We start from the raw sequence: 18,390 nt of genomic DNA, 5'->3' as shown, positions 1-18,390 counted from the left end.
AAGTCACATCAAGTCCATTAAGGTCCTTGGACTCTGTTCCTAGAACCAGTTCCTCCAGGTTTTCTTGATTTTTGTCCATGCTACTTAGAAATCAGGTCATTTAAAGGGAACCTACCACCACGATTCTACCTATAAAGGTAGATCGGGTGGTGGGTGGATTAATGGGACGTGAGGATAGCCCTTTTTTGGGCTAATCCTCACTTCCCGGCTATCTTCTAGAAAACTTTAATCTTGGGATATGTAAATTTTTTTAAGTGGCTACTGGGGCGTGGAGTAGCCGGACATGAGGCTACACGTCGTGGCTACTCCACGCCACAGTAGCCTCTTTTCTCCGCCTACCATTTAATCTTCAGCGCGCAGCTCCTCGTAGAGTCGCCCGGCATCTGCGGCGTTCTGCGCATATGCAGTAGCTCCGACCCCGGGGACTTAGATGAGGGCGCGCAGCTCCGAAGAGTAAATAGTAGGCAGAGAAAAGAGACTACTGGGGCAAGGAGTAGCAGCGACGTGTAGCCTTATGTCCGGCTACTCCACGCCCCAGTAGCCGCTTAAAAAAATTTACATATCGCAGGATTAAAGTTTTCTAAAAGATAGCCGGGACATGAGGATTAGCCAAAAAAAGGTCTATCCTCACGTCCCATTTCTCCACCTACCACCCAATCTACCTTTATAGGTAGAATCGTGGTGGTAGGTTCCCTTTAAGGATCACCATGAGCTACATAGGGATTTCTATGGTCGCCTCAATGATCTAGCTGGTAGCCCAAGCCTAGTGACAAGATTCAAGTTTTGGAAGTTGCCATTGACTTTTATGACTAGAATATGTAGAAGACCCAGACCCTTCAATGCATATTTGGACCTTTGTGTCATGTTTTGCACCCAAAAGCACCTTTTATGTTGGTGGTTCTTCTGAATACATTGCTTGGTTTCTTCATGGGAATCGAGTCTATTGATCTTTCTCCCTAGTTTTTACGGTTTCTTGCCATTATTGCCCACTGAGATGACGTCTACACATGTCATTGCATGTTTCTTCTCCCGTTTCCATGTTGATTGTCCCAGTGTTGTAAAATGTTTAGGGACAAAGCAGTTTTTATAGACTGACGTATGACAACCATGTAGGAAACAGCTGGTCCTAGAGGGGGTCGTAAACTATTGTGCCCTTACACAATGCCTGTCCGATGAAGTGTCTGTCACTAAGGATCTGAGATTCCTGAGCCATCAGTGTCACTTGTTCTGCCATGTTACAGAAAATGGCGCTGACTGCGCCAAATTTGTTGAACAATACTCCACAGATTTGGGAATTATCGTCTTAATCAACTCAGCCTGGTTAAAGATGAAGTCATTGCCTTGTTCATGGTCTTTGCACTTGGAGCGAGCACTGACAAGTCATTGTGCTGGATGCCGCCTGTAGACGGGTAACACAAATGTCAGTGCAGATTCCGGGCACAGGCTGAGGTCATCCCTCCCGGACGTTGGGCTGAGTCTTTCCTGATTGTGGGTAATGGTGGCGTGATGAGATCTCAACGCCGGCACTTTGTGCTGTCATGAAATCATCATATTTCTATAGGAAATGTACGCTGTCATCTTCACAGGATGTGAGCGCATCATGACCTTTATCATATCCCATATGGTTCCAAAAACAACATCTCACCGGCTGCACAGAGACCCATTGTCATGAGGCACATTGCACAGTGTACCCTCTCACCCCACAAAAAACTAAATATACAGTTCAACAAGTCTTCACCCAGCCTTCCAAAAAATGGATACAACAAAAGAGGATTAATAATAATAAGCCATTGTTTTTGAACGAACTTCTGGCTCCAGAATCCAAAAATTCTGCACAAGTCGACTATTTCCCCCTGGAAGCCGCTGTCTCCAACGTTTCCAGAGATGCTTAGTTTCCACAAAAATGTACAAAAATAGTAGAGGTCCAAAAAAATGTACAATTTGACCCATCAACTAGGAATGAAGCACATTCCTCTCCGGGTGCAGACCTGGGGAGTTTATTTTTTGGGTGGAGAACTTCACTTTGCAGGAAGTGGACCAAACCCAAAGCAAGAAGCTGTTCCCCCTTCCCTCTCTCGGCTCTGTGCTCGCCGCCCTTTATTGTGTGACCCGCAGAGGAGAATTTGCCGAGGTTGGATTTCATGAGCGCTGCCAGTTGTTTATATAACCTCCAGCCATTGGGAAATGGTCGACAGCTGCCGAAAAAAAGACAAAGTGCAACGTATTAGTGAGCGAACAACTCCAGGCCTGTCACTCCCAAATACCTGGTAGAGCTTGAAAGGAATTTTTAAAGGCTGATTTTACTTTTATAGTAAATCACTGAACAGCCCATAACTACTGCACTGACAACACAATCATCTGCAGAAGAAGACACGGTGGAGCTCAAAGATCAATGGGGGAGGGGATGTTCTTCTACGGAAAGACTTTCCTCGTTGCTTTCTTCATGCATGTTTTTCCATGAAGCAGAACGATCCATTTATCTTTCCATCCATCCATCTTCCCATTCATTCATCCATCTATCAATCTATCAATCCCACCAACCATCCTTCTATCTAAACATGCAACATTCATCCAGTTGTGAATAGCTAAAACCAGACAGATGGGTCATTTTGTGAGACTATTTTTGGCTAATACCCCAAGTCCTACTCCTTTACATGTTCCGTAATAGCTGAGGATGTCCATTTGGCCCAAAATCCATATCACTGCCTATTTTAAGTGGACAGATATCGACCATGAAAGTCAACCATCATCTAGACACTCAAGTGGAGAACTTTAGGATCCAATAACAAACTCTACTCTCCATTAGAGTCTTGTTTCATTGCTATTTTGGAGAAGTTCTGATCCAGTTAAAATGTGTTTGTTCTATTTCCATTGTTTGTTGTTTCTCCTTCAATTTGTATCCCACTGGCAGAAAGAGGTCTTGCTGGTGCACACTGTAACAAACGTTCATCCTTCAAGTGACCATACATATTAGATAGCTCACCCAACATCTGATCCTCCTGAAATAGCATCCACATTTTGGCCGGTTCTACCAAAGTGTGTGTCCAATCTTTGGAACATCAGATCATCTTCAAATATGTGGACTGATACAATGATGCAAATTCTAAAACTTCAGGAGGTCGAGACCCCGTGGACTGCTCCAATATCAGGCTGTAGAATTAGGTCTATGCAATTATCTGCCCATTACACAGAGGATAACCATCCCACACTTATCAGTCAATGAGCTAATGGTCCTCTCCAGCCTCTAATTACATACAGGAAAAATAAACTGTGCTCTAATAAAATACAGGTCATCTTGTAAAAGCGAGCAGTAAAGCCCCAGTCACAGATGACCCCGGAGTAGGGGGGAGTCCTTGTTATTCTACACATTTTTCCGCCTGCATTGTGTGCTGTCCCCAGCTGACTCTTCACACTGTAGGAAGTTAGGTGGACCTGGCCGGTGATTTCCCTGCACACACCCCGATGTTCCATTGTGACTGTATCCCTACCCTGATATGTTAAATGTCGTCTATTTCACATCCTGCAGGCAGCTTCCGCTATTGGGTATTCAGGAAATCGTGGCCAAATATCTCTTCCTTGCATTGGTTTTGACCTAGATGTCAACGGGGAGAGGAAGATTGAGGCTCGTGGAGGCACTATTCCAACATATAGGAGAACTATGCATCCCAACCTGACTTGGCTTATAATAGGGGGCAGTGGTTTCCCTTCAAAGGGGATAACATAGACTTTTTGTGCAATTCTTGTTGCACATTGATCCAAAAACATTCTCAAGTCATGAATGATCTAAAAAAACATTCACAAACAAGTCAATTAACCATCTGCTTTTGCTTCGTTTTCAGGTCTTTTTTGTATCGGACCTCTTCAAGACACCGAAGAAGCCCACCACCACCCCTCCTCCCGTAAAGAAAGACTCTCTGTCACCTGTGGACATAATCGACCGGAATATTGTATAAAATCCACCGCAAAGCCGAATGCAGAAGAACTTCTGACAATGAATTCATTGACCTGCTGCTTTCCAATCTCATCAGACAGTAGAATGTAGAGAAAGACTCTTTGACCCAACCAAACGGAGACTCAAAAAAGGAAAAAAAAAAAAAAATTCTCTGCTATGAGGCCTTTTTGATTGCAACGTGGTATAACGTGGGGGAAGTTCAGACTAACGGATGGCCAAGCGATGACGAACCACCGAGATGGAAATTCCAGATGTACAATTGGTTTTTTTTTATTTGTTCATGTTTTAATGAACAACCAACTGTTCATAAATTTATGAACTCTAAAACTTTTTATTTTTCTTAACAAAAAGGGAGTCGTCTTTGGCCGTAGATATTCTTGGCTCGTAGTAAAGCTGACTATTAACGATAGCACTATATAGATCTATAGAAGAAATAGCACTCATATGTAGAAAGAAAGACCATCCAGGACTCATGGCTGGGGATGGTATATCTATGGTTGACATTGCCAGATGGACTAATATATGCACAGGTCACATTGCCAGATGGACTAGTGTATCCACGGGTCACATTGCCAGATGGACTAGTATCTCTATGGCTGACCATGCCAGATGGACTAGTGTCTCCATGGTTGAACATTCCAGATGGATTGTGTCTCCATAGTTAACTATGCCAGATTTACTAGTTTGTCTATGGTAGACCATTCCAGATGGACTAGTGTCTCCATGGTTGAAAATTACAGATGGATTGTGTCTCCATGGTTAACTATTCCAGATTTACTAGTTTATCTGTAGTGGACCATTCCAGATGGACTAGTGTCTTTATGGCTGTCCATGCCAGATGGACTAGTGTCTCTATGGCTGTCCATGCCAGATGGACTAGTGTCTCTATGGCTGTCCATGCCAGACGGACTAGTGTCTCTATGGCTGTCCATGCCAGACGGACTAGTGTCTCTATGGCTGTTCATGCCAGATGGACTAGTGTCTCCATGGTTGAACATTCCAGATGGATTGTGTCTCCATAGTTAACTATGCCAGATTTACTAGTTTGTCTATGGTAGACCATTCCAGATGGATTAGTGTCTCCATGGCAGATCATGTGAGATGGACTGATGTTTCTGTGGTTGACCATTCCAGATGGACTAGTGTCTCTATGGCTGTCCATGCCAGATGGACTAGTGTCTCTATGGCTGTCCATGCCAGATGGACTAGTGTCTCTATGGCTGTCCATGCCAGATGGACTAGTGTCTCTATGGCTGTCCATGCCAGATGGACTAGTGTCTCAATGGCTGTCCATGCCAGATGGACTAGTGTCTCTATGGCTGTTCATGCCAGATGGACTAGTGTCTCCATGGTTGAACATTCCAGATGGATTGTGTCTCCATAGTTAACTATGCCAGATTTACTAGTTTGTCTATGGTAGACCATTCCAGATGGATTAGTGTCTCCATGGCAGATCATGTGAGATGGACTGATGTTTCTGTGGTTGACCATTTCAGATGGACCAGTGTCTCCATCGTTGACCAGGCCAGATGTTTAAGTGTCTCCATGGTTGACCATGCCAGATAATCCAGTGTCTCCAACATTGACCAGGCCAGATGTTTTAGTGTCTCCATCGTTGACCATTCCAGATGGATCTGTGTCTCCATTTTTCACCATGTCAGATGGACCTTCTTTCACAAAAAAAAAATATATATATATATATAAAAAGTTATATAGAAAATGTATCATCGACCCAACCAAACCCGAGTCAGGCATTCCCACTATGAACATCAAAGTTGACACCCTTCCCATATCTCTCTTGAAAAACGGCAAGAACCTACTCAACACAAACCCAACGCGTTTCGTGGCAAGAAGACTCTTAGAAAGGTGGAAAACCATTAGTGGCCTGTCTTGCTTGAGACTCTCTAAGCACTATAGACTTTGGGTTTGATACCCAAAGTGCACAACGTAGAGCAGTTTTTTAATGGGTACCGCTGGACGGTATACAATTGTCGTCTGACCAATCTCGATGACGTTCAGTGATAGAGTCACAACATTTCACGCAACAATCATCGACCCTAAAATATGAAGTGTTTCGAGCCATCGAAAATAAGGATTTTATGGCATATACATATATACAATGATGTGACCTTTACACCTTAAAAGGGATTTATATGAATCATTTCGAATTGACCACAACATGACCTAAAACACTCAAAACTAAATCCGTCCTATCATTTCAACAATAGCCAACAAGCTGATTTTTTTTTGTTGTTTTTATATTATATATTATATAAATAATGTATAAAACCGTAAAGAATTAACTATGTAAAATATTATTTTTGAAAAAGTTTAAAAAAGAGAAAAAACAAAACAAAAACAAAATAATTTTTTAGATATATCCACTATGATCATTAACGGTGTCTCGACCTGTGTTATTATTTTGCTGCTTATTAAAAAAAAAAATTTAAAAAGCAACAATTTAATTTTTTTTTTTTTTTTTTGTATAGTCAACTAAAATATTTTTTAGATCTGTGGTAGAAATTTTCACTATTAAATGGAAGCAATAACTAGTGGCAATTGTGTAATATGAAAGAAATTGTCAGTATTTTTGTAATGTTTTCATATTGTAAAGAAATGAAAAAAAAAAACGAGACAAAAAAAAGAATATTATTCAAATGTTTTTGTAGAATACAACTTTTTTTTTTTTTTTGTTTTGCAAAAATTGCTGTACAAAGATGCTTTTTAAATAAAAGCTCATAATGGATAATTATTCTAACCCCTTTGTGTCTTGTCTATTGTTATATCCTGGGATTGGGGGTGGGGGGAGTATTTATTTTTTAAGACTGATGGTTTTCAAAAATTTGGAACAAAAAAATTGGAAATTTTTGGGCAGATACACATAATACATCTCACCGACACCTCATCATGACTAAGATTGGCTAAGACCCTTTAAAAAATGTAAGACATATATTTATCACAGATCCTGACAAAATTGGGCAGATTTACTTACCCGGTCCATTCGCGATCCAGCGGCGCGTTCTCTGCGCTGGATTCGGGTCCGGCCGGGATTTATGATGGCAGTTCCTCCGCCGTCCACCAGGTGGCGCTGCTGCGCTGAAGTCCGCTGGAATGCCTCGAAATACACCGGCCTATCCAGGATGAAGGTGAGTGAAATTTTTTTTTAAATGCGGCGGTTTTTCCGAATCCGTCGGGTTTTTGCTCGGCCACGCCCCCCAATTTCCATCGCGTGCATGGCGGCGCCGATGAGCCACAATCCGATCGCGTGCGCCAAAATCCCGGGGCAATTCAGGTACAATCGGCGCAAATCGGAAATATTCGGGTAACACTACTAGGACCTATCATAACAAGGGATGAGTGGACCTATTCGAGTTCGGCCAAACCTTTTGGGAAATCTTGTTCAATTTCCCAAACCTGATCACAGGAGTTATGTATATTAATCACTGATACTTATCTAAGCCAATGGAAACTAAGATCAATACCTAGGAGGGACCCTAAGCTACCCTAAGATAGATGAAAGTCCTGGAACACAATAACAGAGAATCTCACTTGGATACTGAGTGTCTCCGAATAGCAAACAGGTGTTAGTGTGCAACCCAAAAACATTGTCGTAGGCCCCAGCACAAGGCCCCGTGTTGATCTCACAGCCACACCCCGTTTTTTGATCACTCCACCTTCAATCTATATCTAGGTTCCATTGGTTTGTTCTTAAGTTGAATTTGTATGTAAGTCGAAACTGTATACTTTATAATTGTAGAACCAGACAGAAAATTTTTTTGCCCCGGTGACAATTGGAGTTTCAAATTTTTTTGCTGTAATGGGACCAAGAATTATAAATCAAGCTTCATTACAGACACTTTACAGCTGATCATTGCAGTCTGGGACTATAATAACATCCAGAGAGGTCACAGGGGGCAGAGGGGTCCGTCTGTAACTAGGGGTCATCTGTAAGTCGGTTGTCCTTAAGTAGGGCTAATAGTTGTCCTATAGTAGGACTTTTTTTTCTTCTGTGTACAGTCCTGGCTTCCGTCCTGCTTGAATTATTGATTTTGTACAACTGGGCAACTTTATTTAAATTTGGATAAACTGAACGACCTTTTAATTTTTGGGAAGAATTGGGACTTTCTGGATTTTCGTTGCATTAGGCGACTTTTTGAAGTTCAATACTTTTGGCCGACTCTTTCATATTTTGGTCGTATTGGGCAATTATTTTTATTGGGAAACGGAATTTTTAAGTGAATCGGGCAACTTTTTGGAATTCAGATGAATTGGGAAACTTTTTTGGTTTCTTTTGGATGAATTGGAGAACTTTATGAATTTGGATGCCCTGTGATGTTTCTGAAGTCCAGTTTGTTGCAGGATTTCTGTCCCTCGGCTGAACTTTCGGTTATGTTGTGGTTTTAGCTTTTAAGCTTTTTCCATATATTATAAGGTCATTTTTCATGGGATCAGGATCCCTTTAACCATTGGAGGTGCGGGGTCGCCCCCTTGGAAAGTTCTAAGGATCAGTAATCCCTGCTGGACGCGGCGGAGTTAGACTTGTTTATGGAGCGGGGTAATATCCTGTGGGTCCGGGTCCGGTGACTGTGACTTGGCGGCAGGACAGCGCGGTCCCACACACATCGCAGCCGCTCCGGCACAGGGACCTTGTTGTGCTGCTGCTTATTGCCAGTGACGGCTCCGACATGTTCGGCTTCAGATGTTTTTGACTTTTTTTCAGGCTGGAATCTCTCCTGGAGCTCAGTCTTTCCCAATTCTAAATGAAATGCAGATACAAAGTCCGACCACAGATCTCTGCAGAATTCTATATTTTTGGTTCGTAAAATTGCAAAGAAACAAATCCCATCTGTTCTGAGTTCATCCTGGGCTTCCTGGTTGATGAATACAATGCCAGGACTGCAGTGAAGACTGACACTGTCATTATCTGCCGCTGCCATTCAACTAAATCTCAATCCGACTTGATAGATTCTTAATTTTTTTTGCAGAAACCACATTATTTTCGCCTTTCCCTATACGTCTTCAATGGGGCAGATTTATCAAGCAGTCTGAAAGTCAGAATATTTCCAGTTGCCCATGGCAACCAATCACAGCTCCCCTTTAAAATATTCATGAGCACTGGTGAAATGAAAGCTGAGCTGTGATTGGTTGCCATGGGCAGCTGGAAATATTCTGACTTTCAGACTGCTCGATAAATCTGCCCCAATATGTTATTATTTGGACACTGTATTCATTGGAAGCCGGAACTGCAGTTTTATTCTTCCATTGAAAGCAGCTATTATGTGAGCAAAATTTGAGAATATGCTAGTATTGTATCAGGACTCTGTAGGGTGGTATTATTTAGGCATCATATGGCGGTATTATTATTCGCTAAGCATTGTGGGAGCCATAAATAGCAGTGGTTTGAGGATACTCGATAGTGTCTGTATATTATTATTATTTAGGCATTGTATGCTGGTATTATTTAGACGCTACGTGGTAGTTTTTTAAATTTCATAGCAATGTATAGCGGTGGTACAGTACGAGAGCAGCGTCATTTGGTTTCTATATGGCAGTATTATTTGTACCCAGAATAAAAGTTATTCCTCCCTTTGAGGTGCAGTATTCTGTGAGCAGTACTTGAATAGTGCCATATTACAGTATAACATGACTTCTATATAGCAGCATTATTTAGGCATTATATGACGGTTTTATTTGGAAGGTAAACAACAGCTTTCAGGGCTAGAACTATTCTATGTGCAATAAATAGCCATCATTTTGCTTCTAAATGTGTAATATTTGGGTCTTGTATGAAGGTTTTCTTTGGACACTGAATGTCAGTTTTATTTCTACATTAAATGACAGTATTATTGGAACAATAATAACAATATATTGCGGTGGTATATGTGGCGGTAATGCATAATAGCTTAATCTGGGCTCTTCATGGTGGTATTATTTCGGGGTTGTATTGCAGTATTATTCAGACTCTAATTGCCTGACAGTATTGTGTGCTGTACTTATAGCAGAGATATATAGATGCTGTGTGTTAGTATAATGAGGATACTGTATGGCGGTATAAATAACTATATGCAGATGTTAAAATTACAACTTAACTGGCTAAAAAAGTGGAGTTTGCCGTCAGATGCAGGGGATGGGTGCGCTGGTGTCATTATGGCGGCACGACGGATGCCCTAGGACGTCACTGAGCACAGTATCTATCAGAGTGACGTCCTGACTCCTGCTTTATATCGGTTTATATCATCGCAGCCGTATTTGCCCCTTGACATCTGGGAGAGGGTCACACATGGCGATAAGTCTGTCTGGCCTCAGGATTTCATCTGTCTCTGGATGGGGACGGCCGAAAACCTCTGCAGCCAAGGTCGCACTACTCCCAGACTCAGCTGATAAGTTCAAGGATTCTCGTAATCACAAGATACAGATATAGACACAATAGGAGATTTCCCATAATGCACTTCAGTGTCCCAGTTATATCTGTTTCTGGGAAAGCTGTGTGACAACCAATGTGACTGCTATATTCACATGTAGAGGTTTCATTTCAGTCTTGCCCTGTAGCAGAGCTGAGTTGGTCATTCTGCACAGCCAACAGGTCACTGCAATGGATCAGCAGTAGTTTTATTTTGAGTTATTGGGGCTTATTTACTAAGGGTCACGGATTGCACTTTCGTCGGACTGTTCACGGTTTTCGGGGATTGCGCTACTTTGACGGGTATTTGCGCTGGGATTGTGACGCACGCGAACGGATGGTGGCGCAGCTGCGCTGCTTTCATGTGACAGAAATTGAGGGGGGGGGCCCGTCAGACGATCCGACTGATTCGGACTGAGCGCGGGATTTAATATTCAAATTGTGTCGCAAGACCAAGCACTTACATGCACCAGGAAGAAGAAAGTGAACTCCGGGGACCTGAGCAGGGAAGCGACACATGCAGGATATCGGGGCACGATCTTAGTGACTCCCCGCACAGCACATTATACACGGACAATGCACTTACATGCACCAGGAAGAATAAGGTGAACTCCGGGGACCTGAGCGGGGAAGCGACACATGCAGGATATCGGGCGCACGATCTTAGTGACTCCCCGCACAGCGCATTATACACGGACAATGCACTTACATGCACCAGGAAGAAGAAGGTGAACTCCGGGGACCTGAGCGGGGAAACGACACATGCAGGATATCGGGCGCACGATCTTAGTGACTCCCTGCACAGCGCATTATACAGGAACAATGCACTTACATGCACCAGGAAGAAGAAGGTGAACTCCGGGGACCTGAGCGGGGAAGTGACACATGCAGGATATCGGGTGCAGGATCTTAGTGACTCCCCGCACAGCGCATTATACATGGACAATGCACTTACATGCACCAGGAAGAAGAAGGTGAACTCCGGGGACCTGAGCGGGGAAGCGACACATGCAGGATATCGGGCGCACGATCTTAGTGACTCCCCGCACAGCGCATTATACACGGACAATGCACTTACATGCACCAGGAAGAAGAAGGTGAACTCCGGGGACCTGAGCGGGGAAGCGACACATGCAGGATATCGGGCGCAGGATCTTAGTGACTCTCTGCACTGCGCATTATACACGGACAATGCACTTACATGCACCAGGAAGAAGAAGGTGAACTCCGGGGACCTGAGCGGGGAAGCGACACATGCAGGATATCGGGCGCACGATCTTAGTGACTCCCCGCACAGCGCATTATACACGGACAATACACTTACATGCACCAGGAAGAAGAAGATGAACTCCAGGGACCTGAGCGGGGAAGCGACACTTGCAGGATATCGGGTGCACGATGTTAGTGACTCCCCGCACAGCGCATTATACACGGACAATACACTTACATGCACCAGGAAGAAGAAGGTGAACTCCAGGGACCTGAGCGGGGAAGCGACACTTGCAGGATATCGGGTGCACGATGTTAGTGTCTCCCCGCACAGCGCATTATACACGGACAATGCACTTACATGCACCAGGAAGAAGAAGGTGAACTCCGGGGACCTGAGCGGGGAAGCGACACATGCAGGATATCGGGCGCAGGATCTTAGTGACTCCCCGCACAGCACATTATACACGGACAATGCACTTACATGCACCAGGAAGAAGAAGGTGAACTCCAGGGACCTGAGCGGGGAAGCGACACATGCAGGATATCGGGCGCAGGATCCTTAGTGAATCGCCGCACAGGGCATTATACACGGACAATGCACTTACATGCACCAGGAAGAAGAAGGTGAACTCCAGGGACCTGAGCGGGGAAGCGACACATGCAGGATATCGGGCGCAGGATCTTAGTGACTCCCCGCACAGCGCATTATACGCGGACAATGCACTTACATGCACCAGGAAGAAGAAGGTGAACTCCAGGGACCTGAGCGGGGAAACGACGCATGCAGGATATCGGGTGCACGATGTTAGTGAATCGCGGCACAGGGCATTATACTGTACATGGACAATGCACTTTCGTGGAACTCCTCCGGACGTGTAAGTAAATGTGCCCCATTATGTTGCACAAAGTCAAACTCAGCTCTGCTATGTCCTGTATTTAGAGCTTTCTGCTACTTCATAAACATATGGGGCACATTTACTAAAAAAGCCGTAAACTGCACTAAAACTGCTCTGTCCGTGTATAATGCTCGATGCCAGATTCATTAAGATTGTGCGCCAGAAATCCTGAATCTGGCGCCTCCCCACACTGGCCCGACAAAGTTCACCAATATTTTTGTGGTGCACCTTTACCCTCGGGCGTACAACAGACTTTGCATGTTAAATGCGGCGCACAGTCCGACTGAGCACCGGAACGCCCCCTAATTTGTGTCGCATGGAGGCTAACGCAGCTGCTCCGCAAAACGGTCACGTGCGACACAATAGCAGCGCAGACACTTCTTATATACAAGTGCAAAGAGTTTACATCTAAAAGAACCTGCAAAGTCCGAAAGAAAACTGGCGCAAGGGCTTTAGTAAATGTGCCCCATGATGTTAGGTCACTACTTCTAGACAAGATCTGGGGACCAGGAGCTGGAGTAATGGAGGGGACATCATATTTTTGCTACAATGTATCAAGAACAAAAGATTCAGCAAATTGTATACAGCGCCTGCACTGATCTGTATTACACTTCCTGCTGACCTATAAAACAGATCAGACCACGGAGTTAGAGCCACAGATATTATAGAAGTTTTCATTTTAGACACATAAGGGGCATGTATCTTTTTTTTGTTTGTTTTTTTCCTTTGGTGTATAATTGAGACATTTGTTAAGTCTTTTTGGCGTCTTATGTATGATCCTGTCTTTCTACTTGTGATACATGTTCATTTTTTGCTGTCCTGGCAGGCGAAAATTTTGGCTTCTTCTTGAGACTTTGGGGCACATGTATTATCGCATCTGCGTCAAAAAAAATGCCGGTATTTTAATGATTTTTTTGGCACAGAACTGTTGCGGATCATTTATAATGAGTTTGTGCCAGAAAGAACAGATGTTTCCGACTATCCCGACACCTCCAGGTTTTTTTGGCGCAAGTGGGCGTGGCCTAACTTTTCCATAATATCCTCCTCATTTATGTGTATTTTGTCGGCATTTTTAGGAGCAATTTTTGACGCACGATAGACCAGGAAAAAATTGGTCTGACAGGAAAATTAAGGTGCAGTCCATGAAAGATTTCGACGCACACTTCATTACTGGCGCCACTTTAATACATCGGGCTGTGCTTTACGGAGACTGATCTCCGATGCCGACAGTCGTCCTTGCGGCACAATTAGTAAATCCCCCCCTTTGTGTTGCATGGACATAAGCCACGTGAGGGGGTAATATACAGGAGTGGACACTACTGTTAATTTAGGATTTGAGGCTGTTTCCTACATTTTTAAGAACTGCAGTCACACCCCAGGGAGATGACGACATATGAGGCTGCGGTCACACGTGGTGTTATGGGTTCGGTTACATATCGCATTTTGATTGTGTGTTTATAGCATTTTGAAACACATTACTGAGGAGAGGATATTTGTCGAATCACATTACTGTTAACATTTGCGCTTACAAAACGCAACGTAAACGCGACATTAACGACATTAACCCCTTAAGGACGGAGGGTTTTTCGCCTCATTTCTCGCTCTCCAACTTCAAAAATCCATAACTTTTTCATTTTTCCGTGTACAGACCTGTGTGAGGGCTTATTTTGTGCGTAACAAATTTTACTTTCCCGTAATGTTATTTATTTTAACATGCCGTGTACTGCGAAGCTGAAAAAAAATTCCAAATGTGGAAAAATTGAAAAAAAACCGCACGTGCGTCACATTCTTGTGGGCTCAGTTTTTACGACTTTCACTCTTCGCTCCAAATAACACGCCTACTTTATTCTTTGGTTCGGTGTGATTGCGGTGATACCAAATTTATACAGGTTTTATTGTGTTTTAATACATTTTCAAAAATTAAACGAATGTGTACAAAAAAGAAAAAAAAAATTTCGCCATCTTCTGACGCTAATAACTTTTTCATACTTTGGCGCACGGAGATGTGTGAGGGGTCATTTTTTGCGAAATGAGGGGACGTTTTCATTGCTACCATTTTGAGGTCTGTTCGACATTTTGATCATTTTTTATTTCATTTTTTATGTTATGTAAAAAGGTGTAAAAGTCGCATTTCGGACATTTGGGCGCCATTTTCCGCCTCGGAGGTCACCGCCGGCCGTAACCGTTTTTATATTTTGATAGATCGGGCATTTTGGGACGCGGCGATACCTAATATGTCTGTGATTTTTACTGTTTGTTATGTTTTATATCCGTTCTAGGGAAAGGGGGGTGATTTGAACTTTTAATATTTTATTAATTTTTTTTATTTTTTAAACTTTTTTTTTTCTTTTTTTTTTCACTATCTTTTAGACCATCTAGGGTACATTAACCCTAGATGGTCAGATCGCTGCTACCATATACTGCAATACTTCTGTATTGTAATATATGGCATTTTTGCAGCACATTCATTACAATGAGCCACTGGCTCATTGTAACGAATCTGCAGCTGCCAGATAGCCTCGTGTCAAAAGAAGACACGAGGCTACCATGGCAACCGATCGCCGCCCCCCGATGACGTTCGGGGGCGTGGCGATCGAAAAAAAGATGGCGGCGCCCGTCTTTTAAACGCCGCCGGCAAAGTCGCGGGGGGGTTAATAGCCGCGATCGGTGCAAGCACCGACCGCGGTTATTAGCGGTGGGGGTTTTGTGCAAAATGCAAAAACCCCCACCTCTGTATGAAGAGGACTCAGCCCGCGAGCCCTCTTCATACATCCCTTATACCTCTGCGCCGTAGAGCTACGGCGCAGAGCGTTAAGGGGTTAACATTGCTTTAACACAAACATTTTGTTAACACAGACAATAACAAACTGCATATTAACGCATTCTTTACACATGCTTTAATGCAGGGTTAATGCATGCGTTAACATTGTGTTTACATTGCATTTTGTAAACGGATATGTTAACAGTAATGTAATTAGGCAAATCCCCTCTTCTCGGCTGTTGTAATGTGTTTCAAAACGCAACCAAAACGCACCATCTGACCGTGCTCTTAGAAGTAACCAATAAATTAAAAAAAAAAAAGTGGAAATGCAAAAATTTGAGAATTTTATGAAAAAAAAAAACAGGTTAATGTGAAATAATTATAATTTACATGTTAAAACAGGGTCCATGAAAAAAATCCTTCCTTTGCACCTGCTCTGGACCCAAAAAGTCCCAAAAATAATCGAAACAAGTGATACATAAGTAGAAAGTGGCACGGAACATCTTAAAAATAAAGATACATAAGGCACAAGGTGCGGACCAAAAAGATGAAAAACCACAGCAAAAGACGCAGTGAAAAGTCACAAAAATGAGACAATTTAACTAGCAAAAATAAAGATTCATCTCCCCTACTGTAACAATTGTCTTTAAAAATGGACATTCCCTTTAAGGAGCAGCGCTGAGTTATCTGAGAGGATTGTCCTTGTTCTGCTGGAAGGACACACTGTAACGACAGACCCTGAATGCTGTGACTGACCCTCTGTGTGACGGGTTTGGATTGTAATGAGGAGTTCGGGGTGTGTGAGCCCCGGTATCATGGAGCCACAGACCCTCCGGAGCCTCCGGCCTTAGAGGGGAGGGCGACGTCCGCGCGGCTCCAAAGAAAATATCCAACTCATCATAGTAAACAAAAAGCAAAGTCTGGTGTCCCCAGTCAGTCCGCGGACACGAGGAACAGAGACCCAGAGTCCGGAACGAAATGTCTACATCACAGTCATAGCAGAGAGAAGGAAAGTTAAAGGGATCTGTAGACTGCAGCCAGTGTTATCCTGCCTATCTAGTCTCTAGCAGTGTAATCCTGCCTATCTAGTCTCCAGCAGTGTTATCCTGCCTATCTAGTCTCCAGCAGTGTTATCCTGCCTATCTATCCTCCAGCAGTGTTATCCTGCCTATCTAGTCTCCAGCAGTGTTATCCTGCCTATCTAGTCTCCAGCAGTGTTATCCTGCCTATCTAGTCTCCAGCAGTGTTATCCTGCCTATCTAGTCTCCAGCAGTGTTATCCTGCCTATCTAGTCTCCAGCAGTGTTATCCTGCCTATCTATCCTCCAGCAGTGTTATCCTGCCTATCTAGTCTCCAGCAGTGTTATCCTGCCTATCTAGTCTCCAGCAGTGTTATCCTGCCTATCTATCCTCCAGCAGTGTTATCCTGCCTATCTAGTCTCCAGCAGTGTTATCCTGCCTATCTAGTCTCCAGCAGTGTTATCCTGCCTATCTAGTCTCTAGCAGTGTTATCCTGCCTATCTAGTCTCCAGCAGTGTTATCCTGCCTATCTAGTCTCCAGCAGTGTTATCCTGCCTATCTAGTCTCCAGCAGTGTTATCCTGCCTATCTAGTCTCCAGCAGTGTTATCCTGCCTATCTATCCTCCAGCAGTGTTATCCTGCCTATCTAGTCTCCAGCAGTGTTATCCTGCCTATCTAGTCTCCAGCAGTGTTATCCTGCCTTTCTATCCTCCAGCAGTGTAATCCTGCCTATCTAGTCTCTAGCAGTGTTATCCTGCCTATCTATCCTCCAGCAGTGTTATCCTGCCTATCTAGTCTCCAGCAGTGTTATCCTGCCTATCTATCCTCCAGCAGTGTTATCCTGCCTATCTAGTCTCCAGCAGTGTTATCCTGCCTATCTATCCTCCAGCAGTGTTATCCTGCCTATCTAGTCTCCAGCAGTGTTATCCTGCCTATCTAGTCTCTAGCAGTGTTATCCTGCCTATCTAGTCTCCAGCAGTGTTATCCTGCCTATCTAGTCTCCAGCAGTGTTATCCTGCCTATCTAGTCTCCAGCAGTGTTATCCTGCCTATCTATCCTCCAGCAGTGTTATCCTGCCTATCTAGTCTCCAGCAGTGTTATCCTGCCTATCTATCCTCCAGCAGTGTTATCCTGCCTATCTAGTCTCTAGCAGTGTTATCCTGCCTATCTAGTCTCTAGCAGTGTTATCCTGCCTATCTATCCTCCAGCAGTGTTATCCTGCCTATCTAGTCTCCAGCAGTGTTATCCTGCCTATCTATCCTCCAGCAGTGTTATCCTGCCTATCTAGTCTCCAGCAGTGTTATCCTGCCTATCTATCCTCCAGCAGTGTTATCCTGCCTATCTAGTCTCTAGCAGTGTTATCCTGCCTATCTATCCTCCAGCAGTGTTATCCTGCCTATCTAGTCTCCAGCAGTGTTATCCTGCCTATCTAGTCTCCAGCAGTGTTATCCTGCCTATCTATCCTCCAGCAGTGTTATCCTGCCTATCTAGTCTCTAGCAGTGTTATCCTGCCTATCTAGTCTCTAGCAGTGTTATCCTGCCTATCTAGTCTCCAGCAGTGTTATCCTGCCTATATAGTCTCTAGCAGTGTTATCCTGCCTATCTATCCTCCAGCAGTGTTATCCTGCCTATCTATCCTCCAGCAGTGTTATCCTGCCTATCTAGTCTCTAGCAGTGTTATCCTGCCTATCTAGTCTCCAGCAGTGTTATCCTGCCTTTCTATCCTCCAGCAGTGTAATCCTGCCTATCTATCCTCCAGCAGTGTTATCCTGCCTATCTAGTCTCCAGCAGTGTTATCCTGCCTATCTAGTCTCCAGCAGTGTTATCCTGCCTATCTAGTCTCCAGCAGTGTTATCCTGCCTATCTAGTCTCTAGCAGTGTTATCCTGCCTATCTAGTCTCCAGGAGTGTTATCCTGCCTATCTAGTCTCTAGCAGTGTTATCCTGCCTATCTAGTCTCTAGCAGTGTTATCCTGCCTATCTAGTCTCCAGCAGTGTTATCCTGCCTATCTATCCTCCAGCAGTGTTATCCTGCCTATCTAGTCTCCAGCAGTGTTATCCTGCCTATCTATCCTCCAGCAGTGTTATCCTGCCTATCTAGTCTCCAGCAGTGTTAGCCTGCCTATCTATCCTCCAGCAGTGTTATCCTGC

At 43.8% G+C, this 18,390-nt stretch overlaps 1 protein-coding gene across 2 annotated transcripts in view; it reads left to right on the top strand.

Annotated features, from left to right (window-relative positions):
* Window positions 1-4,139, top strand: part of PLPP3 (phospholipid phosphatase 3) — a 46,802-nt gene extending 42,663 nt beyond the window's left edge. For both annotated transcript variants that reach the window (XM_072128651.1, XM_072128650.1), the window contains exon 6: window positions 3,840-4,139. In XM_072128651.1, coding sequence (XP_071984752.1) covers window positions 3,840-3,953 — 114 coding nt within the window. In that variant the 3' untranslated portion in view covers window positions 3,954-4,139. The remainder of the gene's footprint in view (window positions 1-3,839) is intronic.
* The last annotated feature ends 14,251 nt before the right edge of the window (window positions 4,140-18,390 follow it).

This window comes from Engystomops pustulosus, chromosome 10 (genome assembly GCF_040894005.1).
Source record: "Engystomops pustulosus chromosome 10, aEngPut4.maternal, whole genome shotgun sequence".
Classification (NCBI taxonomy): domain Eukaryota; kingdom Metazoa; phylum Chordata; class Amphibia; order Anura; family Leptodactylidae; genus Engystomops; species Engystomops pustulosus.
The sequence above is the reverse complement of the archived record's forward strand: the minus strand, read 5'-3'. Positions and strand labels throughout refer to the sequence as shown.